Source organism: Zingiber officinale, chromosome 6A (assembly GCF_018446385.1).
Source record: "Zingiber officinale cultivar Zhangliang chromosome 6A, Zo_v1.1, whole genome shotgun sequence".
Taxonomy (NCBI): Eukaryota; Viridiplantae; Streptophyta; class Magnoliopsida; order Zingiberales; family Zingiberaceae; genus Zingiber; species Zingiber officinale.
Window position 1 is genome coordinate 141,123,232 of NC_055997.1, and position 27,770 is coordinate 141,151,001.

Genomic DNA, 27,770 nt, shown 5'->3' on the forward strand with positions numbered 1-27,770 from the left:
GGACCGGCGACTATAAACCCTCCGGCCGGAAGACCGTAGAGCTCCGACGTTAAATATCGAGAGTTGGACTGGCGACTATAAACCCTCCGGCCGGAAGACCGTCGAACTCCGACGTTAAATATCGAGAGTCGGGCCGCCGACTATAAACCCTCCGGCCGGAAGACCGTCGAGCTCCGATGTTAAATATCGAGAGTCAGACCGGCGAATGTAAACCCTCCGGCCGGAAGACCGTCGAGCTCCGACGTTAAATATCGAGAGTCGGACCAGCAACTATAAACCCTCCGACCGGAAGACCGTCGAGCTCCGACGTTAAATATCGAGAGTCGGACCGGCGACTATAAACCCTCCGGCCGGAAGACTGTCGAGCTCTGATGTTAAATATCGAGAGTCGGACCGGCGACTATAAACTCTCCGGCCGGAAGACCGTCGAGCTCCGACGTTAAATATCGAGAGTCGGACCGGCGACTATAAATCCCCCGGCCGGAAGATCGTCGAGCTCCGACGTTAAATATCGAGAGTCGGACCGACGACTGCCGGAAGACCGTCGAGCTCCGACGTTAAATATCGAGAGTCGGACCGGCGACTGTAAACCCTCCGGCCGGAAGACCGTCGAGCTCCGACGTTAAATATCGAGAGTCGGACCGGCGACTGTAAACCCTCCGGCCGGAAGACCGTCGAGCTCCGACGTTAAATATCGAGAGTCGGACCGGCGACTATAAACCCTCCGGCCAGAAGACCATCGAGCTCCAACGTTAAATATCGAGAGTCGGACCGGCGACTATAAACCCCTTGGCCGGAAGACCGTCGAGCTCCGACGTTAAATATCGAGAGTCGGACCGGCGACTATAAACCCTCCGGCCGGAAGAACGTCGAGCTGAGAGTCGAACCAACGACTATAAACCCCCCGGCCGTAACGAAAGACGCTTGAAGAGGAGCGGCAAGGGAAATTAGTGACAAGTCATATGCCGCCTACGCCCGCTCGGGAGGCCTAGTTGGCCGAGTTGTGTGTCATAGGCCCCGACCAATCACCCACAAGCATGCAAAGTAAAAACGAAGTTGCACAACACAGATAAATTTTTCATTGAAATTAGAGGAATCAAGACCGAGCGGCCGAATTACAAAAAGGGAAGTTTTTGCCCGAACGGCCGAAGTACATAAAGACTTCTATTCCAGTAAATCATAAAGGTCCTTAGGGATGGTGCTAAGGAGCGCCGCAAAGTCTTGGGCCGGGATGCTGGCGTAGTCAGGGAGCTGACCCTTGGACTTCAGATAGTCCGTCGTGGCGGCGATGGCAAGCTCAAAGGCATTATACATCCGCTCACACACTTTTTCTGAAAATTCGGTCGAGCGGATGTGCTTCAGCCTCAGCGCTGCGACTCGGCCGGGTTCCGCCTCTTGATATTCCTAGAAGGCAGCTTGGGAAGCTTCGAGAGACTCCTGCAAAGTCTTCAGTTCATCCTTATGTTTAATCGACTCACCCGAGTGGCTCGCCTTCTCACCATCCAGATGCTCCATCAGCTCTTTGACTCGTTGCTCTAGGCCCCGAGCCTCGACGTTTTTCTTCTCCAGATCCGCGATAGCCGTTTTCTTCCGATCGGTTGCCAGGCTTATTTTTCGATCCAATGATTTGACATGTCGATCGAGTTCAGCCAGAGTAAGGGCCTGGTCGGCTGTCTTCTTTTGCTCAGCCGCCAACAGATCTTGGGTCTTCTTGAGCTCTTTCTGCAGCTCGACGTATGAAGGACCCTGGGAGGGCGCGCCGCCTGAACTCCTTAGCCTCTTTAACTCTTCGTCCACCATGGCCAGACGATTGGAGACAGCGATCTCCTCTACCCATCTCGGCACGTGCCCGAGCGTCGGCCCACATCTCGGCGAGGGGCCCCTTCATGGTGATCATGTGCTCAGGCGTGGTTGGCCGATCAGACTCGGGCATCAACTCTTCGGTGGGGAGATGCAGGGAGACACTGATGGTACGGTGCCAACCAGGAGTCATCTGGGCGGAAGCTGGGGAAGGATCGGAGGCCGGTGTAGAAAACTGGGACAAAATGGCCGAGCGTTGGACTCGGCGGGAAGAGGGCGGAAGGGCGCTTATAGGTATGGCCTCTAGGGGATCCGCGCACACGTCCAGTTGGGATGGGGTCCGATCAGACGAGATTGCCTCAACCGCTGGGGCTTTGCCGCGAGAATCGGCGGTGGTCTGTTCGGACGGCTGGACCGCGGAAGTAGCTGATCGTGAGGGAGTTGTCGGCCGACGTCTTTTTTGCCTAAGCGGGCGCTCCTCCTCCTGAATAGAACCTTCCTCCCGGACGGAAGGCCCTCGGCTAGAAGTTGCGCCAACAGCTGGCTCCGGGAGAGAAGCCTGAGCGGCCGACTCCCCCGCATTTGTTTCGCTCTCTCCCTCGTGAGAGCGGACCGGGGTGATGCCCAGTTGCTCCATCTCCTTGGCGGCTGCCGCCTCTAGTGCCGCCACTTTCCTCTTCAAAATCCCGGCCATCACGGACTCCATGACAATGTCTGCTGCAAAGGAAAAAGGAGAAAATCAGTTAGCAATCAAGGCGAATGCACAAGTAAGATTCTTACCAAAGCTGCTCGGGAGGGGAGTCCGGATCAGACTCAGACCAAATATATACATCACCCCTTCAGGTAAGAATTTATTAATGTCGAACTTCAGACCGGCTAGTATGTTGGCAGCGTGAAGATAGTCCGGTCTTGTCTTAAACCTCTTTAGCTCAGGGGAGGTTGGCGGTCCGACCTGCCACTGGGTTCAGAAAAGGGCCCGTTCGGGAAGACGAAGATAGAAGTAGTACTCTTTCCAATGTTTATTGGAAAAGGGCAGTTTATTAAAAAAGACTAAACCGGGCCAAGCCTGGAACATGTAAGTACCCAGTGTGCTCGGACTGTTTAGGATAATAAAAATAGTAGAAGACCTCCGGTCGGAGGGGAATGTTGTGGATTTTGAATAAGACAACAACGCAACATAGAAGGCGAAAGGTGTTAGGGACTAAGCTTCCGGGCGGAATGTCGAAAAAATTACAGACTTCTACGATAAAGGGATGGAGTGGAAAGCGCAGACTGGCTATGAACTGGTCGCAGAAAAAACAGATAGCTCCGCGCGGCGGTCTATGTGGCCGAGTGAAGGGGGTGGGTAAGATAAGTTCAAAGTCAGAGGGGATGTCAAAATTGTCCATCAGAATCTCGGTGTATCTCTGATCGAAGCGCGACTCCATGGTGGTATACCACGGGCCGAGGGCTGGGTCGTGAGGTTGAGAAGAGCTGGCCATAAGCCGAGCGGGAAAAGGAGCAAGAGATGGACGAAAGGACAAAAAGCTTAAGAGAGGGGACCGAATCGTAATCAGGAGACGAGAACGTGAAGAGAAGAAGAAAGCACGAGGAAAAACAAGAAATGAAAAGAAGATGGCAGAAGGACCTTACGGAAGCAGACGAAGATCGAAGGAAGAATACGAGAGGTCGCCGGAAGAAGCAACAGCAGGATCACCGGAGCAGGAACGGCAGGGAAAACTTGTGGGCACGCGAAAGCAAGAATGCGGCGGAGGAAGAAGGCGAAAGCTTTATAGGGTTGGGCCCGAACGACCTCAGCCGTCGGATGCAGGTCGCAAAAACCAAGGACTCTATCGGGCCGTCCATTTCAAACCGCCTTGGTCTCGTCGCCCGCGACGCCGCCGCCATACGATGACGGCAGCAGCGCCACGTGGCATTCGGCCACTGGAGTGCATTTAATGAGCGCCTTCACAAGGCACAAAGCGCATGTCCGGCCTTAATGTCGAAGATTGGCGCAGATTTCGAAGAGATCCGAGGAATGTTGGCGTTGACTAAGGTCATAGCTACCCCCGTGGGGGTCGAGCGGAGGATAGTTTCACAGAGACGTCGCTCGGCGTGATTGGCGATCCAGTCAGTCGGACTAATCGCCTCCTTCAACTAGACTTGAAGGGGAGGCAAGTGATCCGACAATAAGGACGAGGGACCCCCTTTGAGGGGGAGTCAATGACACGTAGAGGTCAAAAGTCAGAAGGGTTAACCTGAGGGCCAGTCGATCGGAGAAGGGTCGGGTCAACCTGCCGAACAGGTCCGGGCGGAATCAAAGACAACCCGACGGGGAGTCAGGTTTCCGACGTTCATGGTGAACAGGGTCGCCGGGCCGAGCGGGTAGCCCGCTCGGCCGAGGCGTAAAGCGACAATGCTGTGAAGGAACAGTCTCAGCCGAGCACACGACCGGGAATCTTCCCGGTCGGACGAATACCTATGCCCGGTCGGAAGTGATGTGCCTGCCGAGCGGCTGGACGCTCGGCTCGGGGAAAAAGAGACAAGGACAAGGGGACATTGGGGAACATCATCTTCTGACAACAGGCATGTTTGGCGACCAGGCCATACGCAGAATCGTACGACGGAAGGTTGTGCCGTCCCATCAGAGAGGTGCTCAGATTGTAGCAGTATGGTGTCAGGCATGCTCCTCTGGTAAGCCCATGCTAAGGTATGGTAAAGGGCACGTGTACGCCTCGGTAGGTGTGCATAAGCCTTCTTATAGCTCTATATAAGAGCCCGCAGACTTCACCGGAGGTACGCGATCTCTCATCTTTGGAGCCACTTCATCGTTTTCCTCTTGCCTGACTTGAGCGTCGGAGGGTCGTCGCCGGGAACCCCTTCCCGGTTCGACTTCCTTGCAGGTTCGCCGGAGATCCATACGACCGGTCAGAGATCCACATCATCAGTTCGGAGAGCGCCACGTGCCCAGCATCCATCGACTCAGCATTCGGACAGGATCAAACATAAAAAAAAGATTAAAATTATTCGGAGTATTCGAAAAAGATTTAAAGGATGTATTATAGCTTGAAATTGGATTGTTATCAGTTTCATACTCTAATCAGTGGTAGATTTTTGAATGAGCTTCAGTTTGATATATTGTGTGTCCTGTAATTCAATCTGAGTTAAAAGTTATGGTCTTTCAAAGTTTAGAATTTCGAATTCATGTTGTATCAATTACTAAATTAAATAACTTAGTTGTAACAACTACAAAATCATTATATATATATATATATATATATATATATATATATATATATATATATATATATAGAGATCGCTTTGTTTTTTTTTTTGTTTTTTTAATATTTTAAATTTAAAAAATCAATTAAAAAAATTAACATTTCCTTATATAAATTCTTAATACATTAATATATCCCCTTAACATATTACAATACTCAATAAATACTTAAATTAATTTTATTTTAATTTTTTTTAAAACCAAACACTATAATCTAATTGGAAAGTCTGAACCCCAAAGGTAAAATCTAAAAAAAAAATAACTTTGATACTATAACCCAAAGCCTGAACCCTAGAAATAAATTTTTAAAAAATATTTTTTTTAATTCAAAAATTAAAAAAAATTAAAAAAAAAACTAAAATCACTGATATCCTGCACGTGCACAGTCGCGAACTGTGCGGACGCGCAGGATATCAAATATATATATATATATATATATATAGTTAACTTTCATTAATATAAATTTTATTTTATATGTATTTTATCCTAAATTTTAATTAAATAACTAGTACAAATTTTATAAAATGAAACAACATTATTCAATGATAATATGATTTATTTTATAAAAATACAAATTATTTATAGTCTGATTGATTAATGAGAAAAATTCTCAATAATATGATTTATTCTATAAAATACTAAAACAGAGTCATTAGTATAAAGTACTTGTCTTTTGTGAATCCAAATTGCGAGGGTGATGCTTGAGAAAAGTATGTTTTCTAACGTTTTCGGCTCAAGGTATTTATAAAAGGTTCTTTGCTCATAGTACTGTCAATCCTAATATATGCGACTAAGATAACCAGTATATATTTTTTATATAAAACAACTAGAGAAAATTACTGATAAGAAAAATTCTCAATAATACGTTGCAGATGTATCCCGAACTGTAGATCCCTGATTGATTAATGAAAAAAATTCTAATAATATAACGCAACTGAATTTTGAATTCTAGATCCCTGATTGATGCATATGTGAAAATTACTAATAAACCTTGAAATGAAATTATTTTCAGTGTAAAAAAAATATATATTAACATAATTTAATTTTGGACTTCACTAAATTAAATGAGAGTTAGCTAGCAAAGGCTCTAGATTCTTAATAAAATAGTAAAATTAATAGACCTAGTAGTTAGTGTTGATGCAATATCCCTAGGTCAAGTTGACATGGTTGACTAAACTTGAATTGGCTCAAGCTTAAGTCTTGATATTTGAGAATACATGGAGATTGCAGATGCAATCATCCGATTGGGAAGATTGTTGATACAATTTCCCTCTGGTCAAGAACTGACCAGTTAGATGTGAAGAAGAGTCAAATAGGTCAAAGGGTTGACCGGATATTTGACTGGGAAAGTTTTAACTGGAAGTTAGGCAAGAGAAAGTCCTGATGAGTGAAACCAGACAGTTGGAAATCTTGGTGAGTGAAATCAGGTAAAAGACCTAGTGAGTGAAGCTAAGCAGTTGGAAAATCCTGGTGAGTGAAGTCAGGTAAAAGACTTAGTGAGTGAAGCTAGGCAGGTGAAAGTCTCGGTTAGTGAAGTCGGACAGTGGGAAAATCCTGGTGAGTGAAACCAGATGAAAATCTTAGTGAGTGAAGCCAGGTGAAAATCCTAGTGAGTGAAACTAGGTGAAAGTCCTGGTGAGTAAAGTCAGACAAATGGAAAGTCTTGGTGAGTGAAGTCAGGCAGATGGAAAGTCCTGGTGAGTGAAGCTATACAGATAAAAAGTCTTAGTGAGTGAAGTTAGACAGATGAAAAGACATGGTGAGTGAAGCCAAGCACGCGGAGATCTAGGTGGGTCAAGGTTGACCAGACACCTTGTGTTGGGAAGCCTAAATAGGTCAAAGGATTGATTAGATACTTGGCACAAGGAAATCCAAATGGGTCAAGATTGACCAGACATCTGGTGGAAGCCCAAGTGGGTCACGGAGGACCGGACACTTGGCACGGGACGGTAAGCCCAAGTAGGTCAAGATTGACTGAATACTTGACACGAGGAGAAAAGTCCAAGTGGGTCAAAGGATTGACCGGATACTTAGTGAAGAAGTCCCGACAGGTCAAGGTTGACCGGATGCTAGGCATGAGAAGATCCAACAGGTCACGATTAATCAGATGCTGGATTTGGGACCCTAGACTTGAGTTAAGCAAGTCAAAGGGAGGTCAATCGATCAACCGATCGATTGAACCGCAATCCAAACGATCATTTGATTAATTGGAGGTGGCTGTGAGTGAAAGTTGGCCCAATCGATCAGGCGATCGATTGCGAGCCTGAACCGTGACCACAGAAGCTTGCCTAATCGATCAGTCGATCAATTGGGCACCGCCAATCGATCGGCCGATCGATTGGGGGGGATGAAAATCGCGCAAGTCGTGATAAATGCTGAATCGATCAGTCGATCGATTCAAGTTTCTCCAACAGAGTACAGAGGCGCTCTGAATCGATCAGTCGACCGCTTCAAGCCTCCCCAATCGATTGGGATATGATCGTTGCTAAGGAAATGCTCAAAGCCTTCTTCCTTACAGCGATTCGATAACCCTTTCCTCTCCATTTTTTTTTTTTTTTGTGTTGTTCTCACAGGTTCATGCCAGTTCTTAAAGTTTTCTTGGAGCAAAGTGTTGTTGCACTTCCAAGGTCAAGAGGTGTTCCATACAAGAAGGAGAAGCAAACTAGCTAGGGTTTTGCAGATCTTGTAAAATTTGATATTATATTAGCTTATTTTTCTTCCTCTTGTATATCTGTGTGTGTGAGTTTGTATAAGGCTTCTCCGTCTTCGGTAGTTACCGTAAAAGAGTATTTTCATAGTGGATGAGTGAGTGAGGGTCGAATCATTGGATTAGTCACCTCTTCTTGAGGTGGATACCAAATAAATCCATATTGTTAACATTGGAGCTTGCTTCGAGAGTATTTCGCTGCACAACATCATCATCATCATCATCATCAATCGACCCTAATAGTTAGAGGTAATCAATTGATAGCTGTAAGTTAATTTGCTTATTTCATTTTATAACCTTTGTGTATTTTAAGCAACTATACGATAATCATTATAAAAAGCCAATGATCTTTAGAAGCCAATTTATAGGATTTCAATTGAAACATCTTGACAAGTAGAGTGTTAATGGAGCACATGACCAAAGCTAATCATATTTACTTAATTATTCTCGTGTTAAGAAATATATCTCGTGTTTACGATAAAATAAATAAATAAATAAAGCACATGTAATACGTCAACTCGAATACCCACACTACCTATACTACTAATCAAAAACAATTTACTTAACAAATATATGCTACCGACTAATAGAGAACCTTGAGAAATCTCTAATATTTTTTAAAACTTTGACTACTCTTGAGATTCTCTCAAGTAAAATCATTTATTCTTTGCGATGTCGCAAAAAATTAAATAAAATAGCAATATAATACAAATAGGGACGATATTATAAATAAATCTTTATTTGAATGAGTGAGGTTATTTAAACTAGCAATGCTATGACATAATTCAAAATTAACCTAATATTATCATACACAAAAGTAAATTATTATCGAAAATCTTATAATTAACTTTGGCCTTACAAAATGCGTTCCATTGGAAATGGGTCATATTGAACTTGATAGTACCAGGCCATTTCCCAAACACTTTGATGGGGTGTTTGGGTATCGGTTGGACCAAGCATTTGATCTTGGTTCTCAGATACCAGGTTCCATCTAGCACCTGACCTTGGTGCTCATATCCTAGGTTCCACCGAGTACTCGGCCTCGATGCTTAGATCCCAAGCTCCACCGAGCCCTGGGATTCACTGTTCAGATATTAGATATTAGGTTCTACCAAACATAATTTGACCTTGGTGCTTAGATACCAAGTTCCATTGAGCACCCGACCTTGATGCTCAACTATCAGGTTCCACCGAGCATTCAACTTTAATGCTAAGATCTTAGGTTACATTGAACATCCGATTTTAGTGCTCAGATACCATTTTCCAACGAGCACTCCGATTCAATATTCAAACTTGGCCTCCTGATCGCCTGCGAATGAATACGTGGTGGCATCTTCTAAATAAAAGGGGAGTTGTGTGTTGGTGCAATTTTCCTAGATCAAGGTTGACCAGTATGACTAAATTTGAGTTGACTCAACCTTGAGTTGTGATGTTTAAGTTTTGATGTTTAACAATATATGGAGATTGCAGGTGCAATTGTCCATTCGGGGAGATTGTTAATGCAATTCGCCACTGATCAATGTTTGACTAGTTTAATATAAAGGAGAATCAAGTATGTCAATGTTAACTAGATACTTGATTGGAAAGTCCAAACTGAAGACTAGGCAAGGACATGTCCAACGAGAAGGTTAGCAGAAGTTGAAAATCCTAGTAAATGAAGCTAGGTAGGTGAAAGTCTTAATGAGTGAAGCTAGGCAGAAGGAAATCCTGGTGAGTGAAGCCAGGTGAAAATCCTAGTGAGTAAAGCTAGGTAAAAGGAAATCATAGTGAGTAAAACCAAGTGTAAAACCCTGGTGAGTGAAGTCAAACAGTTAGAAAGATTCAAGTGGGTCAAAGGATTGACCGGATATTTGACATGAGACGGTAAGTCCAAGTGGGTCAGGTTGACCAGACACAGCACGAGGAGAAAATTCAAGCGGGTTAAAGGATTGACTAGACACTTGGTGAAGAAGTCCCAACAGGTCATGGATGTCATACAATGAGGAGTCCTAACAGGTCACGGTTGATCGGATGTTGGCAAGGAACCCTAAACTTAGTTTTGGAAGTTAGAGTTCGGTAATCGATTACACTAAGCTTAAGCGATTAAGCATTTTTCTTAATCGCTTAAGAGCTGGTTTAACGCGAGTGCATAGATGTGCCTAATTGATTAAGTCAATCGATTAGACACAGCGTAATCGATTAGAGCAATCGCTTACAGCTCCTTTTGCTTTCAAATAGAATGTTTCTGTTCGAAACTTAAGCGATCAAGTTAATTGCTTAAGCTATTTCTCGTGATCGAACAGAATGTTGTTGAATCGATCTGGCTAATCGATTTAGCAAGGCTTAATCGACTGGGGTAGTCGATTAAGGTTGAAAATATAACTGTTATGTAGGCAGAAAAGGAGTTCATATGCACTGTTCACTGTATCTCTTCTCTTCCACTCTCTGTATCGAGCACAAATCTTCACACCAGTTCTTGGAAACAAGTGTTGCTGCACTTTCAGCGTTTAAGAAGTGTCTACAAGCAAAGAAGAGAGCAAGCTAGGGTTTCTTCATTGTAAATCTTATAAGATTTCATTTCTGTCAGCTTGTATCTTTTTCTTCTTGTATCTACTATGTGTGTGAGTTTGTACGATGCTTCTCTGCCTCCGAAGTATTTTCGAGAAAGAGTATTTTATTGTCGATATGTGAGTGAGGGCCGAATCTTTGGATTGACCACCTCTTCTTGAGGTGAATACCAAGTAAATCTTTGACGTTAGCGTTTGCTTGCTCTCAAAGTGACCCAACATAGTGGATATCAAATTTGGTCACATGATCGTCTGCTGATGGATAGTGGCACCTTCTGAATGGAAAAACTCAGTGGATGTCAGATTTAGTTTTTGGTAGCCCCTGTTAGGATACGTGGCATTTGATAAATGAAAAGGCAGCTAACGATTGTCAAATATGATCCCTTTACCATTTTCTATGAGGAGAAAGAAGGAGCACACGGTAGCTAACGCGGAGTTGCTCTTCAAGATAATATCTATATAAGCACCAATGAGGGTAGGACACAAGGATGATATATATTTTTTTGTAAGCAAGGTAATTCTTTTCAACTAAGCTTAAGGACGATAATATTTCTTTTTGTAAGTGGAGGTAATTCTTTTCTACTAAGCTTTCCCCTGGCTTGTCTTGTCTTTTGTAAAATCTTAGATCTCTCCCTTATTGATAATTAATTTGAGCATCGAAGTAGTCATGCCAGTAGAGTCGACCAATTTTTAACTTATGTTACCTCTTAGATTATCGGATCTCACGAGTTAAATAAGTTGTCTAGCTTTTTGAAGAGGAGAAGCTTGAGTAAGAAATAAGAGACCCCATCAGAACCATTGGAATTAAATGGATTAGCTTGTTTACTCCGAGCAATTGAGCATACCATTAGGTGTACTTGCCCATCCCACCCTACAATTTGGCACATCCTCCCTTTTCTTTAGCTTTAAGTGATGAATTGATTTCCCAACCATGGAAAGTAAGGACTTAGCTTTCTCTTTAGGTAACAATTATATCACTCATTTTTTTCTATTTTCTAAAAGAAATAGATGGAATATGTTATAATATTAAATTGAGAGCTCAACTCACGACGCCAATCATCAATATTTCCTTCTAATTGTTTGTGTGCATAAATTGTATTTTAGATTTATTTTAATTGGTAAATTTAAAAGAAAATCATTTAAAAATAAATTATAAATAAGAGCCAATTCAACCGTTAGCCTCTCCCACCCTTTTTAACCCAACCACCTTCTTTCTCTCTTCACGGCGAGCCAAGATGGGCTCCGGTGACCGGGCGAAGAAGCGGATCCAGCTCTGGAAGAAGGCCTTGATCCACTTCGCCCTCTGCTTCGTCATGGGCTTCTTCACCGGCTTCGCGCCTACGAGTTCCGTCTCCCTTTTCACCGGCCGCGACACGGAAGCTCTCCGGGATAGGATTGCCGACACTGGCGACGGCGCTAACCCATCCGCTGGTCACACCGCAGCGGACGCCCACCGGCAGTTGATTGTCGTGACCACGACCAGTTCCGGCGACCGGTGGCGGGATGCTCTACTGAGGAGGATGTCAGACACGTTGAGGCTGGTGCCGCCTCCGATTCTCTGGATCGTCGTCCAACAGGTCGCCGCCGCCGACCTGGACGGGGCGGCCGAGGTGCTGAGGAAGACCGGCGTCATGTACCGCCACTTGACGTTCAAGAAGAATTTCACCGACGCGGCAGCGGCGGCCGATCACCAGAGGAACGTGGCTTTGAGCCACATCGAGCGCCACCGACTCGCCGGAATCGTGCACTTCGCCGACCTCTCGAACGTCTACGATCTCCAATTCTTCCGAGAAATTAGAAACATCGAGTAATTAATTAATAATTCTCCCCTTTTGATCTCCATATCATTCAATTCATCAGCAATTTAAGCTATATATATATAATCTGTGCAGGGCTTTTGGTGCTTGGCCAATGGCCATGATGTCAGCAAATAGGAAGAGAGTGGTGGTGGATGGACCGATCTGCAACTCCTCCAATGTTCTAGGGTGGATCTCTGAGGATTTATCCAACGACAAGTTCAGAGATCTCCGGAATCTGATGAAGTCTGCAGAACCTAAAATGAAACCTACAAAGATCGACATCTCAGGCTTTGCATTCAATAGCTCCATTTTGTGGGATCCTGAGAGATGGGGTCGTCGATCCACTTCAGTCCCAGACACAATGTCTGATCAGGTTTGACTTAATTCCAAGACTTGCCATTAGAAAGAATTCCAGTTACATGATCTTTAGTTTTGGCTCAGGACTCGATCAAATTTGTGCAAGAAGTGGTGTTGGAAGATGAGAACAAGATGATGAAGGGCATCCCTGCAGATTGCTCCAGGATCATGCTGTGGCATCTCCACTCACCAAGATCTAGCAATTAGATTTTGATGAAGTTGTACAGATGAAGATCCAGAGAGAGAGAGTGTGTGTGTTTAATTATTTCACCATTATAGTACTGTGCAAATTTTATAATGAGCAAATATTATTTATTCGCAATTGCTGGTGTTGTATGATATATCACTGGAGACCGATTGATCATCTGAGCAGGTGAGTTTAATTATGATCCAAGCATTATTTGTCTTGTAGCCACCGACTGACGGGACGGTAGCAGAGTTAGAACTTGAATGATGGAAATGCAACACAAGAGCAAAGTTGATTGATTTCCTTGGGGAATAAATTCCTCCTATTTATGAGACCGTTCAATATCTTAATTTATCATCCTTCCACACTTGGAACAAGTCTTGTAGGGACATCTGGGATTGTGAAAGATTGTTGGGAAATTCTTTCATAGAGAACTCGATTTTGGAACTGCCAAGGCACTTGATATATTCGACCATTATTGAATTTATCAAGACTCTCAGTGTCGACAGGCAGCATCGTGGAGGGGACTTCCACTCAACCCTGCAATTGTGTGGACAATGTGGTGAAAGCAGATAAAACATACGCTTCTCTTTCTTCAGGTAAAAAAACTGAATTTAATAAATTGAAAAATACCTCTGCCTCTGAATTCACCAGTGCAACAGAGGATCTTGTTTTTTTTTTTAATTTTTTTTCCTTTTCTCAATTTCAAAAATATCAGTTCTCTCTCTAAAAGCCAAAAATGTTTATAGCTACTCTAATATGTCTCACTAATTCATGATTTAATATATTAGTGGGAGTTTGGCGATGCTATTTTACAAAGAGGACTGATGGAGTGTGATTCCATCTTAATAAAAAATAAAAAAAGATGCTTTTTTATTCTTGCCCACTAGTAATTACCACTATAAAACGGTCTCAGAAACCGTTACGATTAGCGTTATTTATGGCAAACAAAACAATGGTCACATGGTAGCGCATGGTGTGATGGTACGATTCACAGTTCAGCGTTCGCAGATTGTGCCTCCCATCTCGAATTAATACTGCATCCTCCTCCTCCTCCGCTTCATTTCTCCACCAACCGACCAAGCTGCCATGAGCGCGGCAGTGACGGGGGTGGTCAAGGTCTCTCCGAGCCCGGGCCGCGGCAAGGTTGGCAATGGCGGCCGCCGCCGCCACGGGCACGCGTTCCGCAGCAACAGCGTCGGCCGCTCCTCGGCCGCCGCGCAGTCCGCCATGGCGGCTGAGGTAGCCGAAGAAGCGGGCGGGGAGCCCTCTTCGCCCAAGGTCACCTGCATTGGCCAAGTCCGGGTCCAGCACAAGAACCCGCCGAGGGAGAAGAGGCCAGCGGCCCCGTGGCGGAGACGCTTCCGCAACGGCGCCGCGCTCCTCGGCTTCTTCGCGGCCTGGAAGAAGCCCACGTGGTTGGGCGGGATCCAGGGCAGCAAAGAGGGCGAGAAGAGGCCCAAGTGGTCCCCTGTCGACGTGTCTCTCTTTCCAGCGGCTGAGTCGGCGGCGGCGGAGGAGGAGGAGCTGGATGAGGAAGACGAAGACGAAGACGAGGAGGGGAGTGTCCCCGAGGCGCGGCGGCCACTGGTCCTGACTCGCTCTGCATCGGAGCCAGGGAGGAGGAGGAGGAGATCGACGACGTAGGCCCACTTAATTTGTGCGGACAATGAATTTGACTGTACATATTTTAAATTTTAGCATCATGTAGTTCGAGACTTGTTTGTGAGCATTTGAAAGCTATGATTTGCTTGATGTCTTCCTGATAAATGATTCAGTACTTGTATCTGCTAAATGATTAATAAGAACAGTAAGAACAGATAAAAGGGGGAAAAAAAAGGTAATTATAAATACTCAAACAACTCTAGTGTTAAAAGTTTGTATAGTATGGGATTTTATCTTTTGACTTCTTCTATTCATCGAGCTTTGGTGATTCCCCTTCAGTCTCGGAAGGCTCCGCCAGCTCTGGTTTGATCTCCTCCAGCTGCTGCATCACCTGCTGCACCTCCGGGCGCGCGGCCGGGGCCGGGTCGACGCAGTGAAGGGCCAGCTTCAGCGTGTTGAGCAGCTCGTCGCCGGTCGCGGCGGCGTCCCTCATTAGCTCCGTGTCGAACACCTCGTTGATCCACTCCTCCTTGACTATGGACGCCACCCACTGCGGTAGGTCCATGCCGTTCGTGGAGTCCGCCGGCGGCTTCCCCGTCAGCAGCTCCAGCAGGATCATGCCGAGGCTGTACACGTCGGTCTTCGCGTTGGCTTTCTTGAGCTTGGCCAGCTCCGGCGCGCGGTATCCGACCGCACCGGCCGCGGCGCCGACGTTGGAGCTGGCGGCGGCGCCGGTCATGAGGCGGGCGAAGCCGTAGTCGCTGATCCTGGCGTTGCAGCTCTCGTCCAGGAGCACGTTGGTGCTCGTGAGGTTGCCGTGGACGATGGCGAGCTCGGTGTGGAGGTGGTGCAGGCCACGGGTTATTCCCATGGCGATCCTCATCCTCGTCGGCCAGTCAACCATGCTGTCTGGTGCACGAGCTGATGTCAGAATAGTGAAAGATATTAGATTCGATTAGAACGAACATCAGATTCGGAGATAACTCGAATTTTATCAAAAATTCGAATCTTTTACCGTGTAGAAAGGCTGCGAGGCTGCCTTTGGCCATGAAATCGAAGACAAGAAGCTTCTCTCCTTTGGGCCCCAAGTAGAAGGCTCTAAGAGCCAACAGATTGGGGTGCCGGATTCTCCCAAGAACGCCGACCTCCGCCTCGAACTCCTTCTGCCCCTTCGCGATCTTCTCCCTCAACCGCTTCACCGCGACTTGGCTGCCGTCCTCCAACGTCGCCTTGTAGACCGTCCCGTAAGTGCTCTTCCCCATGATCTCCGCTGTGGCGCACAGCAGGTCATCGGCGGTGAAGGCTAGCGGGCCGTCGAAATGGACCAGCTTCCCTCCGGTGTCACCTCCGGTCTCGACTTCCGACCCCGTCTCCTGTCCTGACTTCTCGCCTCTCCTGGCCGCCGCCTCTCTTGCGGTGCTCTGTTTTGCAGCTCTGTTTCTAATCATGCAGTAGAATAGAAAGGAGAAAAGAAGGATGAGGAGCGCAAGGAAGACCGCCACAGCGATGAGTATTAGTGCCTTGGTACCGAGTCTTCTCCGGGTGTGCTCCGGCGAGGTGGAAAGAGACTTCGGATAGGTAGGAGGAGCAGAAGGGCATGGAGCGGCACTGTAACCGCAGAGCCGGAGGTTTCCACTGAAAGAGCTCGAATTGAATTTCTCGGAGAGGAGAACAGGAACAGGGCCAGATAAATTGTTGTCGGACACATTGAAGAAAGTGAGGTTGGTGAGGCTGTCAATGGAAACTGGAATTCCTCCGGTGAGGTTGTTCTCCGACAAATCCAGCAGAGAAAGGCCGGAGATGTTCCCCAGCGTGGGAGGGATTGGACCAACGAATTGGTTCTTCTTAAGATCGAGCAAAGATAGATTCGTTAAGCCATCAATGGACTCAAGGATCGGGCTTTCGAGAAAGTTACCTTCGAGTTTGAGCTCGACCAAGGACGAAAGGTTACACAGTGACTCAGGAAAGCTTCCGCTAATGGAGTTTTTGGAAAGATCGAGCGTTTTAAGCCTCGGGAACGTCCCGAATTCCTCAGGAATACTGCCTTGTAGCTCATTGTTGCTGAGAGAGAGGTCTTCCAGCATTGGAAGGCGAGAGAGAGAGATTGGGATGCTTCCGGAGAGGAAATTGTGCTCTAGATGCAAGCTTTTGAGCTGGAAACCTGAAACATTGTTGCTGCTGCTGCCTCCCCATGTGTCGGGGACAGAACCGGAGAGGTTGTTGTGTTGGAGGGAGACGAAGACAAGAGCAGGAAGGCGAGTGACGGCGGCGGGAATCGACCCAGAGATATTGTTGTAGCTCAAATTAAGCCTAAGGAGCCGGGTATTGTTGACAATGGAGGCAGGGATGCTGCCGGAGAGCGAATTGGTGCTGAGGTCGAGCGTCTGCAGAAGGACGCATCCGGCGATCGACCGAGGCACCTCACCGGTGAAGCGGTTGTTGAACAAATAAACTCCGCGAAGCTCTCGGAGGAGGCCGAGGGCCGGCGGGACGGGCCCGCCAATGGCGTTGTCGTGGAGGTTGAGCTTGCGGAGGGAAACGAGCTGGCCGACCTTACTGGAGAGGCGACCGGAGAGGCCGCGCCACGGGAGCTGGATGGCGATCACCTGGCCGCGGACGCACTTGATACCGGTCCATGCGCCGGAGCAGGCGTCAATGCCAGTCCCGTTCCAGATCCGGAGCACGCCTCGGCGGTCGGTGAGCTCGGCCTTGATGGCCTGCAGCCCCTGGAGGTCGTTCTGGGTGATCGCTACCCCGTCCCACTCGAGTCCCATAGCAAACCTAGACGAAACCAATAAAAGTAAGACCAACACCAGCAGCGGCAGCGGCGGCGACTGCTGCCGTTGGAGGCTATCCATGAAGCAGGGAACTCACTGCTCTGCGTTGGATCAACGCGAGACGAAGTACAAGATCAAGGGAGAGCAGATGAGAGAAGAAGATTAATTGGATTCGGGAACGAAAGGAGTGCGATTATAAATTGCCGGAGATGGAAATTATTATTGTTGTTTTGCCCTTGGAGGAAGCCAACGGCTAGTTTTCCTGCGCCGCTTCATCATCTTCTTCCTCTTGACTGCCGGCTACGACTGAGCGGAGAGCGCGAGGGCAAAAGCGAAAACAAAATTGACGAGTGAGGAAGAGCAACGGCTAGATTTTGGGGGCTGCGTCCGGAAGCGCTAGCTTGCGTCACATCCACATCGTCGGTGGGAGTGGTTTGACTCCGATCTGCCATTTCAACGGTCCGATAGAGTAGGACGGCCCCTGGGAGGAATTAGATTCTGTGTACAATGCACCAGGTGATGACGTAATCTGCGGTTGTTTTGACGTCAGGAATTATTGAAAACTTTTTGCCAGGCCCTGTAAAAGGTTGAAGTAAAATGTTGGTGCAATTCCAGACAAGGAATCTGCCGTATTCGATGAATATGAAACGTCGTAAATTTAGAATATACCTTTCATTTTCACAAAAAAGATTAATATACTTATTTCTTTCAAAATCAGTAGAATTTTGCATGAATAACAAGAGTGTTGTTAATAGTGGTACACAGCAATTGTAAAATTAAGAAATTAAATAGCAAGAAATGGTCTTGTGATCTCCCGTAAACATCAAAACGTGGAGCTTGCAATCTCCTCCTGCCAGTTATTCGGTCAGCTAATCATTCAGCAATGTAACAATAATGGATAAGCACCTGCTTATCGATGGGTTTGATTGTGAACCTGTTCGTTGTTGTCCGACAAGCTTATTCTTATTACTCGACCCACGATGACAGTGATGTCGTCTAACTTGCCCCCTGCGTCAAACAATCCAGTGATGCATCAGATCACATGGAAGGCATTAGCATGAACACTAAGAGCATGGAAATGGGAAAAATTCATCAAAACAAGAGGTTAAGAATGTCATGCCAACTAGTTTTGTTCCAAGGACTTTCTTCCACCAGGGTACGTCAAAGCCCTGCAAAGTAAACATCATTTATTCAGGTCTAGATAACATGTTTTCTACAATTACATGTTACGTTTAAATGTTTACATGTACCACATAATAGGAACAAAGGCACGGTGAATATTATTTCAGATTCTTGTGTTGAATTTGTTTGGTATGATAGTTGTGAAATAGAGCATCAATGCTATCCTTAGACAACAAACAAAACATAAAACAAGGTGTCAGTACCCTGCTTCTGGCTTCCAAGGAATACGGTGAATCAAAATTTGAATCCATAGAGTGATAATGTGCTAGATTGGCTAGTTTGTTTGCTACCATCACAAGAAACATATTGGTTAGAAGGAATAACTCGAAGCCAAATTGCGAATTTAGTACTCTAAACAAACCAGCTTCGGAGACATCTTGAGATCCAGAGAGAGCTGAAATTATTTCATGATCAAAGATATTGTCAAAAAGGCCATCTGAACCCATGACAACTGTATCTCCTTCAATCAACTCTAAACTACATACCTGTTGAATAAGTTGCCGCATTTGATTGTCAGTCCAAACAATAATATTAGAAAGAGAAAATAAATGTAGCTGCGGCATATAAAGCTAAAAGTAGAATTCCTGAAAAGTGCAAATTTTGTACTTCATAAATCACTGTAGACTCATCTGAGTAGGATATTAACTAGAAGAGAATTTGAGTGGACAAATATGTAAACTAAAAGCAGACTGGATAAATTTGAAACTATAACCATGCCGCATCAGAATTAAGAATGGTCTGGAAACAGACCTACTTTTCCACTACTTGTGCCATTTTAGAGCAACCAAATCTTAGCTTCATCATTCCATGTACAGCCATTCAGTTGGCAGTGATAAAGTAGATAAATTGGACAATGAACACCAATTGCTTCTCCTTATGCACGAAAATTCTACAATTTAAGTTGAAATACATAGGCAAATTTTTTTGGAATCATATGTCATCATTGTTAACCACAGAATTTCCATCTTCACACATTTACACAGAGTCCAGCAAAATAAAGAGCTTGTTTTTCTTCTTGTTAATATAACCTTGTTGCTTTATACTTTAGCTAAAGTTTAATTTGACCCTCCACTCATGATGTCAAACCTTAAGTTTAGTTTGTATCTTAGAAAATGATCAGAATTGACAATATTTAGTAAAAAAGCTGAATAAGTACTGAACAGAGTCATGGATCATGCAAATAATTTCTCCGAGTAAAGCAAAGGTTTAAGGCTTCAAATGAATAATTGAACTGAAATTTTGTTATATGGACACTGGGACATTCAGGCTTCGTATTTTTGTTCTTTTTGGATCAGTGCAGAAGATATCAAAGCAATGGTATGCTAAGGGATGATGATGATAAAAAAAAGATTCTGGAGTACAAAAGAATTTTACTCTAAACTAAAGATAAGAAGTCAAGAAAAGAAAATTCATATAGAGCAAGCAACAGCAGAAGAAAAAAATGAACGTAACGAAAACGAAGTCAAACAAGCAATACCGTGGCATCCTGATACGTTTGGCCATAAATCTCTGAGCTCAACTGATATGGACAATCAAAATAGTGATCTTGTGGAGATGTAGCAAAAACTACTTGGTCTGTCCATCAAATGGCAGGACAAAAAAAAAATTAAAATCACAAATATTCTAGCTGCTGACCTCAAAAAAACTGATAGAAGTCAGTTCATCTCTTGGTAAATCACCTCTCCGAATAAGTCGCAACCCACAATCTCCAACATTTGCCACTTTAAGGATTCCGTTCTTCTCTAATATTGCAATTATACTATCCATATTAGCGAAGCAGTAAGTAGTTGGCCTCAACTATCAAACCTTTCAAACAAGGCATAAAGCAATGAAAGAACACAAACCAGGCACCCATGGTCACAAAAAGTAGAACATTGAAAGAAACAAGTTGTTGAACACTTGTCGTTGTAGGATCGAGACACGCTAGAAGAGGGGGGTGAATAGCGCTCATGGCTTCTTCACATTCGTTTAAAATCGATCGAGTAAAATGGCAACGGAATAAAGACAAAAAGAAAGAAAGAGACAACGCTAACACACCAAGAGTTACTTGGTTCGGAGGCAGTGGCGACTTCTACTCCAATGCCCGCACGTGAGAGTGCTTTCGATGGGCAAATACTAATCAATCCGATGATTACAAATATAATTACAGCTTTAGTACAAGTAATTTGAATAACAACAATACCAACGACTTAGAGAATCAAATCTTGAGCGCAATCATCGTCGGAGCAACTTTCGAGCGTTGAGGAGGCGCTTTCTGAGCAGCGCGCAGAAGCAGAAGTTGTTTGGAATGTTGTTATCCAGGTGTTGATCGAATCCTCCTTTTATATCCCATTCCGGACGCCTGAAACCTCCCCCGGGCGCCCCCACAAGGCTGACGTGGCGTGCTCTCGTCGAAACTCGATCTGCAAAAGTTATCCATCTCTGGACACCCGAACCACCCCCGGGCACCCGGACCGTGACGTAGGTCCGCCAATCATCGCGCTTCAGCTTACTGTGAAGATCGATTTTCGATCGTCCGGGCGCTTGGAACAACTCTGGGCGCCCGAGCCGCAAGGGTGCTAGCCAGGCACCCTGCTCCGGGCGAAGCCTAGAACAACTCTGGGCACTCGAACCGCAAGGGTGCTGGCCAGGCACCCTACTCCGGGCGAAGCCTCCCCGGGCGCTCGGACTCCATTTTCTGCCAACTTCTTTTTCTACAAAACAAAGTTAGTCCAAGCAAATAATATTTAAAGAATGACACATTTTGACAGCCTTCGGACTGTCCGGTCCTGATTTTGAGTTTCATTGAAACTCTATGTCGAACCAACGCCTACTATTCCCTCTTCGGGAAACACACCCTCACCTATTCCTCTTAGAAGAAATTACCTTTTGCTAGACCGGTCCTCCAAACCGTCTGGACTTTTGCTTATTATCCGAGACTTCAGGACTTCATGCTGAACGTCTGATCCACGACTCGTCCAGACTTCCACCTGGTGTCCGCGACCCCAGGATTTTTACCTAGAGTGCTTGACTCTAGAATTTCGCCCAAAGTCCTCGACCCGCCAAGACTTTGCTCAATCCCCCGGACCACGATTTAGTTGCCTAAGCACAGCTAGGACTTTCCACCTGCCTAACAGTACTTAGGACTTTCCTGCACACTTAGTTCAACTTGTTAGACAACAAGACAGCTTAACTTTGAACCCCTTTGCCATTATCAAAACACAGATTCGATCGTTTGGTGTTCCCTGTACCAACAATCGTGTTATGTAAATATCATGACTATGAACTATGGTATTCGATGAAATAAGGGTGGACGAACCCCTTTTTGCAGCAAACCCTTCTTCTCTGTCCTTGTAGGGATATTTCGGGGCCCCTAAATGTGATTCTCTGTCCCTGTGTATTGATTTGGGGCTCCGATATGGGTTTTATGAGGCCCCCTCCTTAAGGTCCTTGAAGTTGGTCCAAGTATTAGCTATAGGAACCCTTCGATCTTTCCCTATTTGATAAAAGTATCAGCTTTGGAGAATTCCCTTTGGTCATTCTCAAGTTGGTAAAAGGATTAGTTATGGGGAAATCCTTCAGTCATTTCCTGAGTTGGTCCAAGTATGAGCTACTAAGAAATCTCCCTTTAGTCATTTCCTTGTACATAAAAATTATTCTGAAAAAGATAAATTTGCACATGTTGTGAAATTTTCTCCAATTTTTTTTCCTAAGGAGAAAAGAATCTAAAAATGAAGAAAAATAAAAGGATTGTATTGTAAAAACTATTTTCTTAAAAAAAATCCTTACAGAATTCATCTTCACATATAGCTTACTTTCTTTTTGAGATAAATTTGTAATTGGACAAAAAAAATACAACAACATCACCTAACGACCTAAGTCTATCAGCTTACTATTCCACAAAGTAGATAAATAGCTGCAGTACTTTGTTGACAAGGCATAAGGAGTCTAGATAGGTACCCATTTCGACAAACATCACCTCTATAAGTGAAAGATAGACTTGAGGTCACCACAACTAGCCAAAACCAAGATTAACTAGACATGATCGAGAACGAACTAAACAAAGGCCCTCACCCACTGTAAATCACTAGACAACTTTTCTCACCCTTCTCAATGATTCTAGTAATCCTCCCATAGAAAGAATAGTTTAGGATCCCAATGAATTAAGTCACTTGGACTCAATCTACCAATGATGTGCTCGTGTCTCACACAACATTGACACCGACACTGAGTTAGGGACTGACACCTCTGTTGAGCATAGCTAATATTCTCACAAGATATGATGTTAAACACCTAGATCTATATGTTGGATACAAGCACCCATGTCAGAGTAACATAGCAAATTAGCAATGGAGAGACTATCTACAGATAATTTTTCATGTAACTACTCAAAACAAAGTCAAATCTGTCCATCCATGGTGCTTGTAGAGGTCAAGGGTAAACATGTCTGCGACCTAACACCATAAGATAGAAAAGTAAGACTTACATGATACTTACACGGTAGCTGAACCTATAGAAGAGGTAGCAGCATGGGCCTTTCTCATGAGTACTTGAGGATTATAATTGACCTGTCAAATGGAAGATGATTAGAAACGATTGCAAGTTCAATCTTAATTATAAGCATATTTCAAAATGGCTTTTTATTTAAGTAGAATGAAATAGTTAAAGCCACATGGGCCAAGAAAATATATTCATTTCTTGATTTTCATACTGAGAACATTGAGGCTAAAATATATGTGAGACAGTTAAAAAGCTTAATTGCTTTCCAAAACACTAAAACATAGTCTCTTTTATTTCTGATGCTAGTAGTTTGAAAAAGTCATGAAATTCTGCAAACAAAATAGAAAAAAAAACGTGAGTAAAATAAAAAACTATATTTATGCAAGCTCAAAATCAATACTGATCCAATGCATGCCAATTTACTCCCGTTTACTCAAAATATACTATCAATTTCACAATATCTGAATCCTCACCTCTTCATCCACTATTAGTTCTGAAACATTTGCCATCAGCTCCCTTGAAAATAGAGCAGGATCCACATTCTGGTCCGCCCAACTATCAATCATCAAAACGACGAAAAAATATAATACAAAATTACACTTAAGCACATAAATCTTCATCAAAGCTTTTAAGAACTAAATACAGTACCCCGAAACACCATCGGCAATTGCAAAAACTCCCCCATTGTGGTTGCTCACCAAGAAGGCATCCTCACCGCCCTTATCAACCTTTGAACCAACTCACAAAAGAAGAATCATTTCAAGAAAATACACGAATAAAATGATATCAAATGGAACGAAGGGGGGAAAACTCACTTTTGCAGGGTGTGGGATTAGATGACTACCAAATGACAAAGACAACTCCGACCTACAATGAATAATTATTTTCAGGGGAAAAAAAAAAGCTTGACCAGAAGCCCTAAAATTGCAAAAATTAGGAATTGGAACGAGAGGAATACTTGCGCGATTGAGGGAAGGAGTGAATGATGATTACCTAATTTGACGACGAGCGAAAGCGGAGAGGCGCCGTGACTGGCGAATGGAGGAAAGACGAAGGGGGGAAAGTGAAGGAAGGAGGCGGAGGGAGTGGAGGATGGAAAGCCTCCCCATCTGCCTCTTCTTGTTCGAGTGAGAAACAGCGCCACGTCCGATATACATTAGCGGAGTCGTGGAGGCGCTGCCACAGCACAGCAGTGAGATTTGATTGGGCCATTAATTTGGGCTCTCATGGGATTGGGCCGAAATAACCACTGGCCATCGTCGGTTGTTCGTCGGCGTAGAGAGGGATCGGAGATGAGCGGAAGCGCGTTCAATGCCTTCAAGGCGCGGGTGCCAATCGCGTGGAGCCCTCGCCTGTCCATAACGTTGGTGCGCGGCCTCCCTGGCACCCGCCGCCTCCACCTCCGCCGCTGCCACCAAATCGTCATCCACCGCACAACCCCATCTCTCCTCGGCATGCTCAACCAGCTTCCATCCCTTTCTCTCCTTTTTGATCGCCTCCTGGATTCTCGACTTTCTTCTCATTTGTATTCATTGCTGAATGGCCAAGTGAAGCGATTGGTCGCCGTGGAGACGGACGAAATGTACAATGCCAGGAAGCAGCAGGAGGCGGAGCACAGGGCTCTGCGCCCGCCGATCTTCGTCAGTCAACGCTTTTCCTGCGGCTTCCTCTTCTGCGGCCGAGTCAGCTAATTAGCTGTTCTTCTCAATGAATCTACTAGGCTAGCAAATTTACGTTGCTTTCCTCTTCTCTCTCTTCTGCGGTTGGAATTGAATAATTGAGACTCCTTGAGTTAAAAACTGTCTTTAACTAAGGTTACGGATACAAAGATTTGTTTATAACTTTAGAACTCCTCTAATAGATACTGATTAAGGATTAAACTGGAGATTCTTTCATATTATCCTCAAAAGTATGGTGTAGGGCTATAATAGCGGAGAAAACTACAGACTAGATTCGAGCTCAAGTCAAGCTTGAGCCTGACTTGAAAAAATAAATTAAAAACATGTGCAAGTGAGATTGAAACCATGGACCTTAAATATATAAATGATATGTTTGGACCATAAACTCTTTCTATAATAATTTTAATTATTAAAATATTAAATTAATCTGACCCAACGAGCCCTCGAGCCCGTGTTAAATGAGCTCGAACTCGACTCGAATGTTAAATGAGCCGGTTCGAACTTGACTTGAGCTTAGTCAAATTCAACTCGAGTCGAACTTTGATCGAATTGCTCATACGCATCAGTTCATCTATGGAATAATCAACTTGTACCAGATTTTTGTGGTCTTCATAATTTGTATAAAATTCAAGTGATAGTGCTACTTTGGTACGACCCTTTTTTTTTTTTTAATTTTTTTTTTTTAATTTTTGTGTGTGCTTGACAATCAAGAGGATTTTCATGAGAGATTTTGTTAGAGACTATTTTGACCCGCCGTTAAAGGAGACAAGTTATGTAGTTTGGATTTTCTATCCCAAACACCGCATGTCTCCATGTCCCCTCGTTGATCGGACAGTCGTGGCATCCTCAAGATGTGTGTAACATTCTCGTAATGTGTATTGTATTCTTGAAATATGATCTAATCCGCCCGATAGACAAGAAAACAGAAAGTGTTTGGGATAGAGAATCCGAACTCCAAATTATGACAATGATGTTTGGAGTTCACTTGGGAAGTAGGCGCCGGATATCTCTTATTTATTTATTTTTTATATTTTTAAAAATTCTCTAAAATATTATAGTTTAGTCCTCCTAAAGTTTTAGATTATAACAACATCTCTATTTAAAAATAAAATAAAATGTAATTGTCTCCTCAAGTCATCATATACATGTCATATATCCTTAAAATAATTCTTTTAGTCCTCATTTTTTTAATTGAGTCCCTAAATTTAACCTATTGTTAAAGATATCATATTTTCAAAGTATCTCTAAAATACTTTAAATTTTCATATCACGTTAAATTTTTAGTCAAATAACACTTTTTTAACCTTTGAAGTTTTTAAAATTTTATTTCACTATCTAAATTTCATTTTAAATCCCACAATTGTATAATTTCATCATTTTCCCGAACCGTACGTTAATATTGTAATTTAGTCCTCTAATTTTTTTTATATTTTTACTTTCATTTTAAAATTTTACACCATTCTTGTAGTGATAGAATTTTTAATTTTCCCATATATATATTTTTTGTATTTCATCCTTATATATTTTCACGTAAAATTAGACTTTGCATCTCATTAATAATTTAGTCATTATGTCAATAATAAATTATTTAACAATAACATTTACTCACTATGACAATAATAAATAATTTGTTAATAATCTAATTAATTTCATTGATAATCTGTTTATCTTTTTAGTATGGTTCTAGTTTGTTATATTTTATAGATATATTTGTATAATAATATAGTTTTTCTATTAATATGATAACTTCTACTATGAAAAATATTTTATATCAAAAATATTTTTTTTTTACTTTTCGTCAAAAAAAAAAAAGAGTATACAAACTGTGAGTTTATTTATTTTTCCAAACAAGATTTTATAATTTTCAATCTCTTTTATAACTTTTTTTGTTGGTTTTTATCAAACAAAATTAAAATTTGATTGAAAATTTTTCTTCTCAAAATTTTTAGTTTCATTGAAAGAAATTATAAGAAATTCTGGATTCCTGGGCGAAGTTATCATTTAGAGATTCAAAGCATTTGTGAGAAAATTTGAGCACTAAAAGCACATCTTCCAACAAGGGAAAATTCATAGGACAAACTTTCATGATAACAGGCAAAGGCAACCATTTAATGGCTGCTCATGTCACTTTCATGATAACAGGCAAAGGCAACCACACATAAGAAGCCTCATCCCACCTTGTAATAAGCATTTCCAATCCTTCTCCTTAGTTGCAAGTGCCTTCCCCTCCCCTTAGAACCTCTCTTTCTCTTCTTCCTTACCTCTTAAAATTTAAAAAACCTTTGCTCTGTCCTATCTCCTCCCATCTTGCTTCAATCTTCATCAATTATCAAAAGAAAATATGTACTTCCCCCATTCCTTAACATATCACTCGTCACTATCCCTAGTAGTAGCCACATTTCATAGTTGGACACTTAATCTACTCCCTTCATGGTTATATCAAATCCCAGCATTCCTAGTGGATAGTTGATACATCCCTATTGATGATGTGTCAAACCTTTATGAAATAACCTAGTCACTTTTGCCATATGTTGACTAAGATGTCAAAATAATAAAATGTTGGCTTCATCTTAAGCCAACTGAGTTTTGGTCCTATATTTCCATGGACAAAAAACACACTAATGAATATTGTGTTTTTATGTAATGAAGATTTATGTTTTTTTTTGTTTTTCCCTTTCCTATTTTCATTTAAGGAACACAGGAAGATAATAAGTGTTTTAAAAGACAAGATGATTATGTTAGTCATTGTGTTTATCTATCTAGGATTTTACGACTTGCACATGTGCTGTGGAACTCTCCCTAAATGCAACATGTGTGCATCTGTCAGTTCATCATTGAAATTGAGTAGTTTATCAAAGTATGGACGTACAACAAAAATGGCTTCCTGTACCGTGTAAATTCGTTTTTCGCAGTGCGCATTGCACGCTGCATAATTAAAAGTTATTGAAAATTTTACATTATTCACAGCATGTGTTACATACTATAGATATTATTATCTGCAACGTATAACGCACGCTGCAGAAAATAATATCCGTGCGCGCTGTAGATATTATTGTTAGACAAACAATTTGTCAGAGATTTTGAAAATTAGTAGAATTTAAATACTTATATGTCAAGATGACCTAAGTAGACAGGGCCATCTCAACCCTTTTTGAGGCCCTAGGCAGAAAAAAAAAAATAAGACATTAATATTTTTTTAAAATAAATATTATTAGAGATGTTTAATTTTATTAGTTATAGTAAAAAGTAGAAGTTGCCACCCTAGCAACTTAACACGATCAATCTTATGATCATCTATGAGGAGATAAATCAGAAAGTTGTAGTTGACTACTGTGGGAAGAGCATTTTTCTTAACTTTATCAAGATTCAACCCCTTCCCATTGTGCATTAGCC

The 27,770-nt window shown here is 43.2% G+C and overlaps 4 protein-coding genes across 6 annotated transcripts; 2 read left to right on the forward strand and 2 right to left on the reverse strand.

The window, feature by feature from the left end:
- Positions 1-10,807: 10,807 nt before the first annotated feature.
- On the forward strand, positions 10,808-12,802 carry LOC121994505 (beta-1,4-xylosyltransferase IRX9-like). The gene is made up of 3 exons (XM_042548516.1): positions 10,808-12,119; positions 12,205-12,484; positions 12,553-12,802. Exons 1-3 carry the CDS (start codon positions 11,548-11,550, stop codon positions 12,673-12,675), a joined length of 975 nt encoding a protein of 324 aa, XP_042404450.1. The 5' UTR covers positions 10,808-11,547; the 3' UTR covers positions 12,676-12,802.
- Positions 12,803-13,744: 942 nt separating this feature from the next.
- On the forward strand, positions 13,745-14,302 carry LOC121995399. Its single transcript, XM_042549147.1, has one exon. The coding sequence runs from the start codon at positions 13,745-13,747 to the stop codon at positions 14,300-14,302; it is 558 nt and encodes a 185-aa protein (XP_042405081.1).
- Positions 14,303-14,474: 172 nt separating this feature from the next.
- LOC121998374 (probably inactive leucine-rich repeat receptor-like protein kinase IMK2) lies at positions 14,475-17,597 on the reverse strand. 2 transcript variants are annotated; one of them, XM_042553283.1, is made up of 2 exons: positions 15,276-17,597; positions 14,475-15,169 (listed from the first exon to the last, which is right to left on the reverse strand). In XM_042553283.1, the coding sequence occupies exons 1-2, from the start codon at positions 17,116-17,118 to the stop codon at positions 14,568-14,570; spliced, it is 2,445 nt and encodes an 814-aa protein (XP_042409217.1). In that variant the 5' UTR covers positions 17,119-17,597; the 3' UTR covers positions 14,475-14,567. The 2 variants fall into 2 exon arrangements, with proteins under 2 accessions (XP_042409217.1, XP_042409215.1); XM_042553281.1 differs by having other exon boundaries at positions 14,475-15,181; positions 15,276-17,592.
- Positions 17,598-17,719: 122 nt separating this feature from the next.
- LOC121998375 (probable protein phosphatase 2C 1) lies at positions 17,720-24,431 on the reverse strand. Of its 2 annotated transcripts, XM_042553284.1 has the most exons (12): positions 23,692-24,431; positions 23,514-23,565; positions 23,347-23,426; positions 23,172-23,253; positions 22,696-22,766; positions 19,899-19,978; positions 19,697-19,794; positions 18,581-18,704; positions 18,423-18,505; positions 18,158-18,206; positions 17,972-18,045; positions 17,720-17,887 (listed from the first exon to the last, which is right to left on the reverse strand). In XM_042553284.1, the coding sequence occupies exons 1-12, from the start codon at positions 23,853-23,855 to the stop codon at positions 17,861-17,863; spliced, it is 984 nt and encodes a 327-aa protein (XP_042409218.1). In that variant the 5' UTR covers positions 23,856-24,431; the 3' UTR covers positions 17,720-17,860. The 2 variants fall into 2 exon arrangements, with proteins under 2 accessions (XP_042409218.1, XP_042409219.1); XM_042553285.1 differs by lacking the exons at positions 23,347-23,426; positions 23,514-23,565; positions 23,692-24,431 and having other exon boundaries at positions 19,899-20,025; positions 22,685-22,766; positions 23,172-23,250.
- Positions 24,432-27,770: the final 3,339 nt, after the last annotated feature.

Coding starts and splice junctions, on each gene's coding strand:
- LOC121998374 (XM_042553281.1), bottom strand. CDS start 17,118: ATGGATAGCCTCCAACGGCAGCAGTCGCCGCCGCTGCCGCTGCTGGTG. Junction 15,182..15,275: donor CCTCGCAGCCTTTCTACACG/GTAAAAGATTCG, acceptor TTCTGACATCAG/CTCGTGCACCAGACAGCATG.
- LOC121998375 (XM_042553284.1), bottom strand. CDS start 23,855: ATGTATATCGGACGTGGCGCTGTTTCTCACTCGAACAAGAAGAGGCAG. Junction 23,254..23,346: donor ATTGCCGATGGTGTTTCGGG/GTACTGTATTTA, acceptor GATGATTGATAG/TTGGGCGGACCAGAATGTGG. Junction 19,979..22,695: donor TCTATAGGTTCAGCTACCGT/GTAAGTATCATG, acceptor TAATATGGATAG/TATAATTGCAATATTAGAGA.
- LOC121994505 (XM_042548516.1), top strand. CDS start 11,548: ATGGGCTCCGGTGACCGGGCGAAGAAGCGGATCCAGCTCTGGAAGAAG. Junction 12,120..12,204: donor CGAGAAATTAGAAACATCGA/GTAATTAATTAA, acceptor TAATCTGTGCAG/GGCTTTTGGTGCTTGGCCAA. Junction 12,485..12,552: donor CAGACACAATGTCTGATCAG/GTTTGACTTAAT, acceptor GTTTTGGCTCAG/GACTCGATCAAATTTGTGCA.
- LOC121995399 (XM_042549147.1), top strand. CDS start 13,745: ATGAGCGCGGCAGTGACGGGGGTGGTCAAGGTCTCTCCGAGCCCGGGC.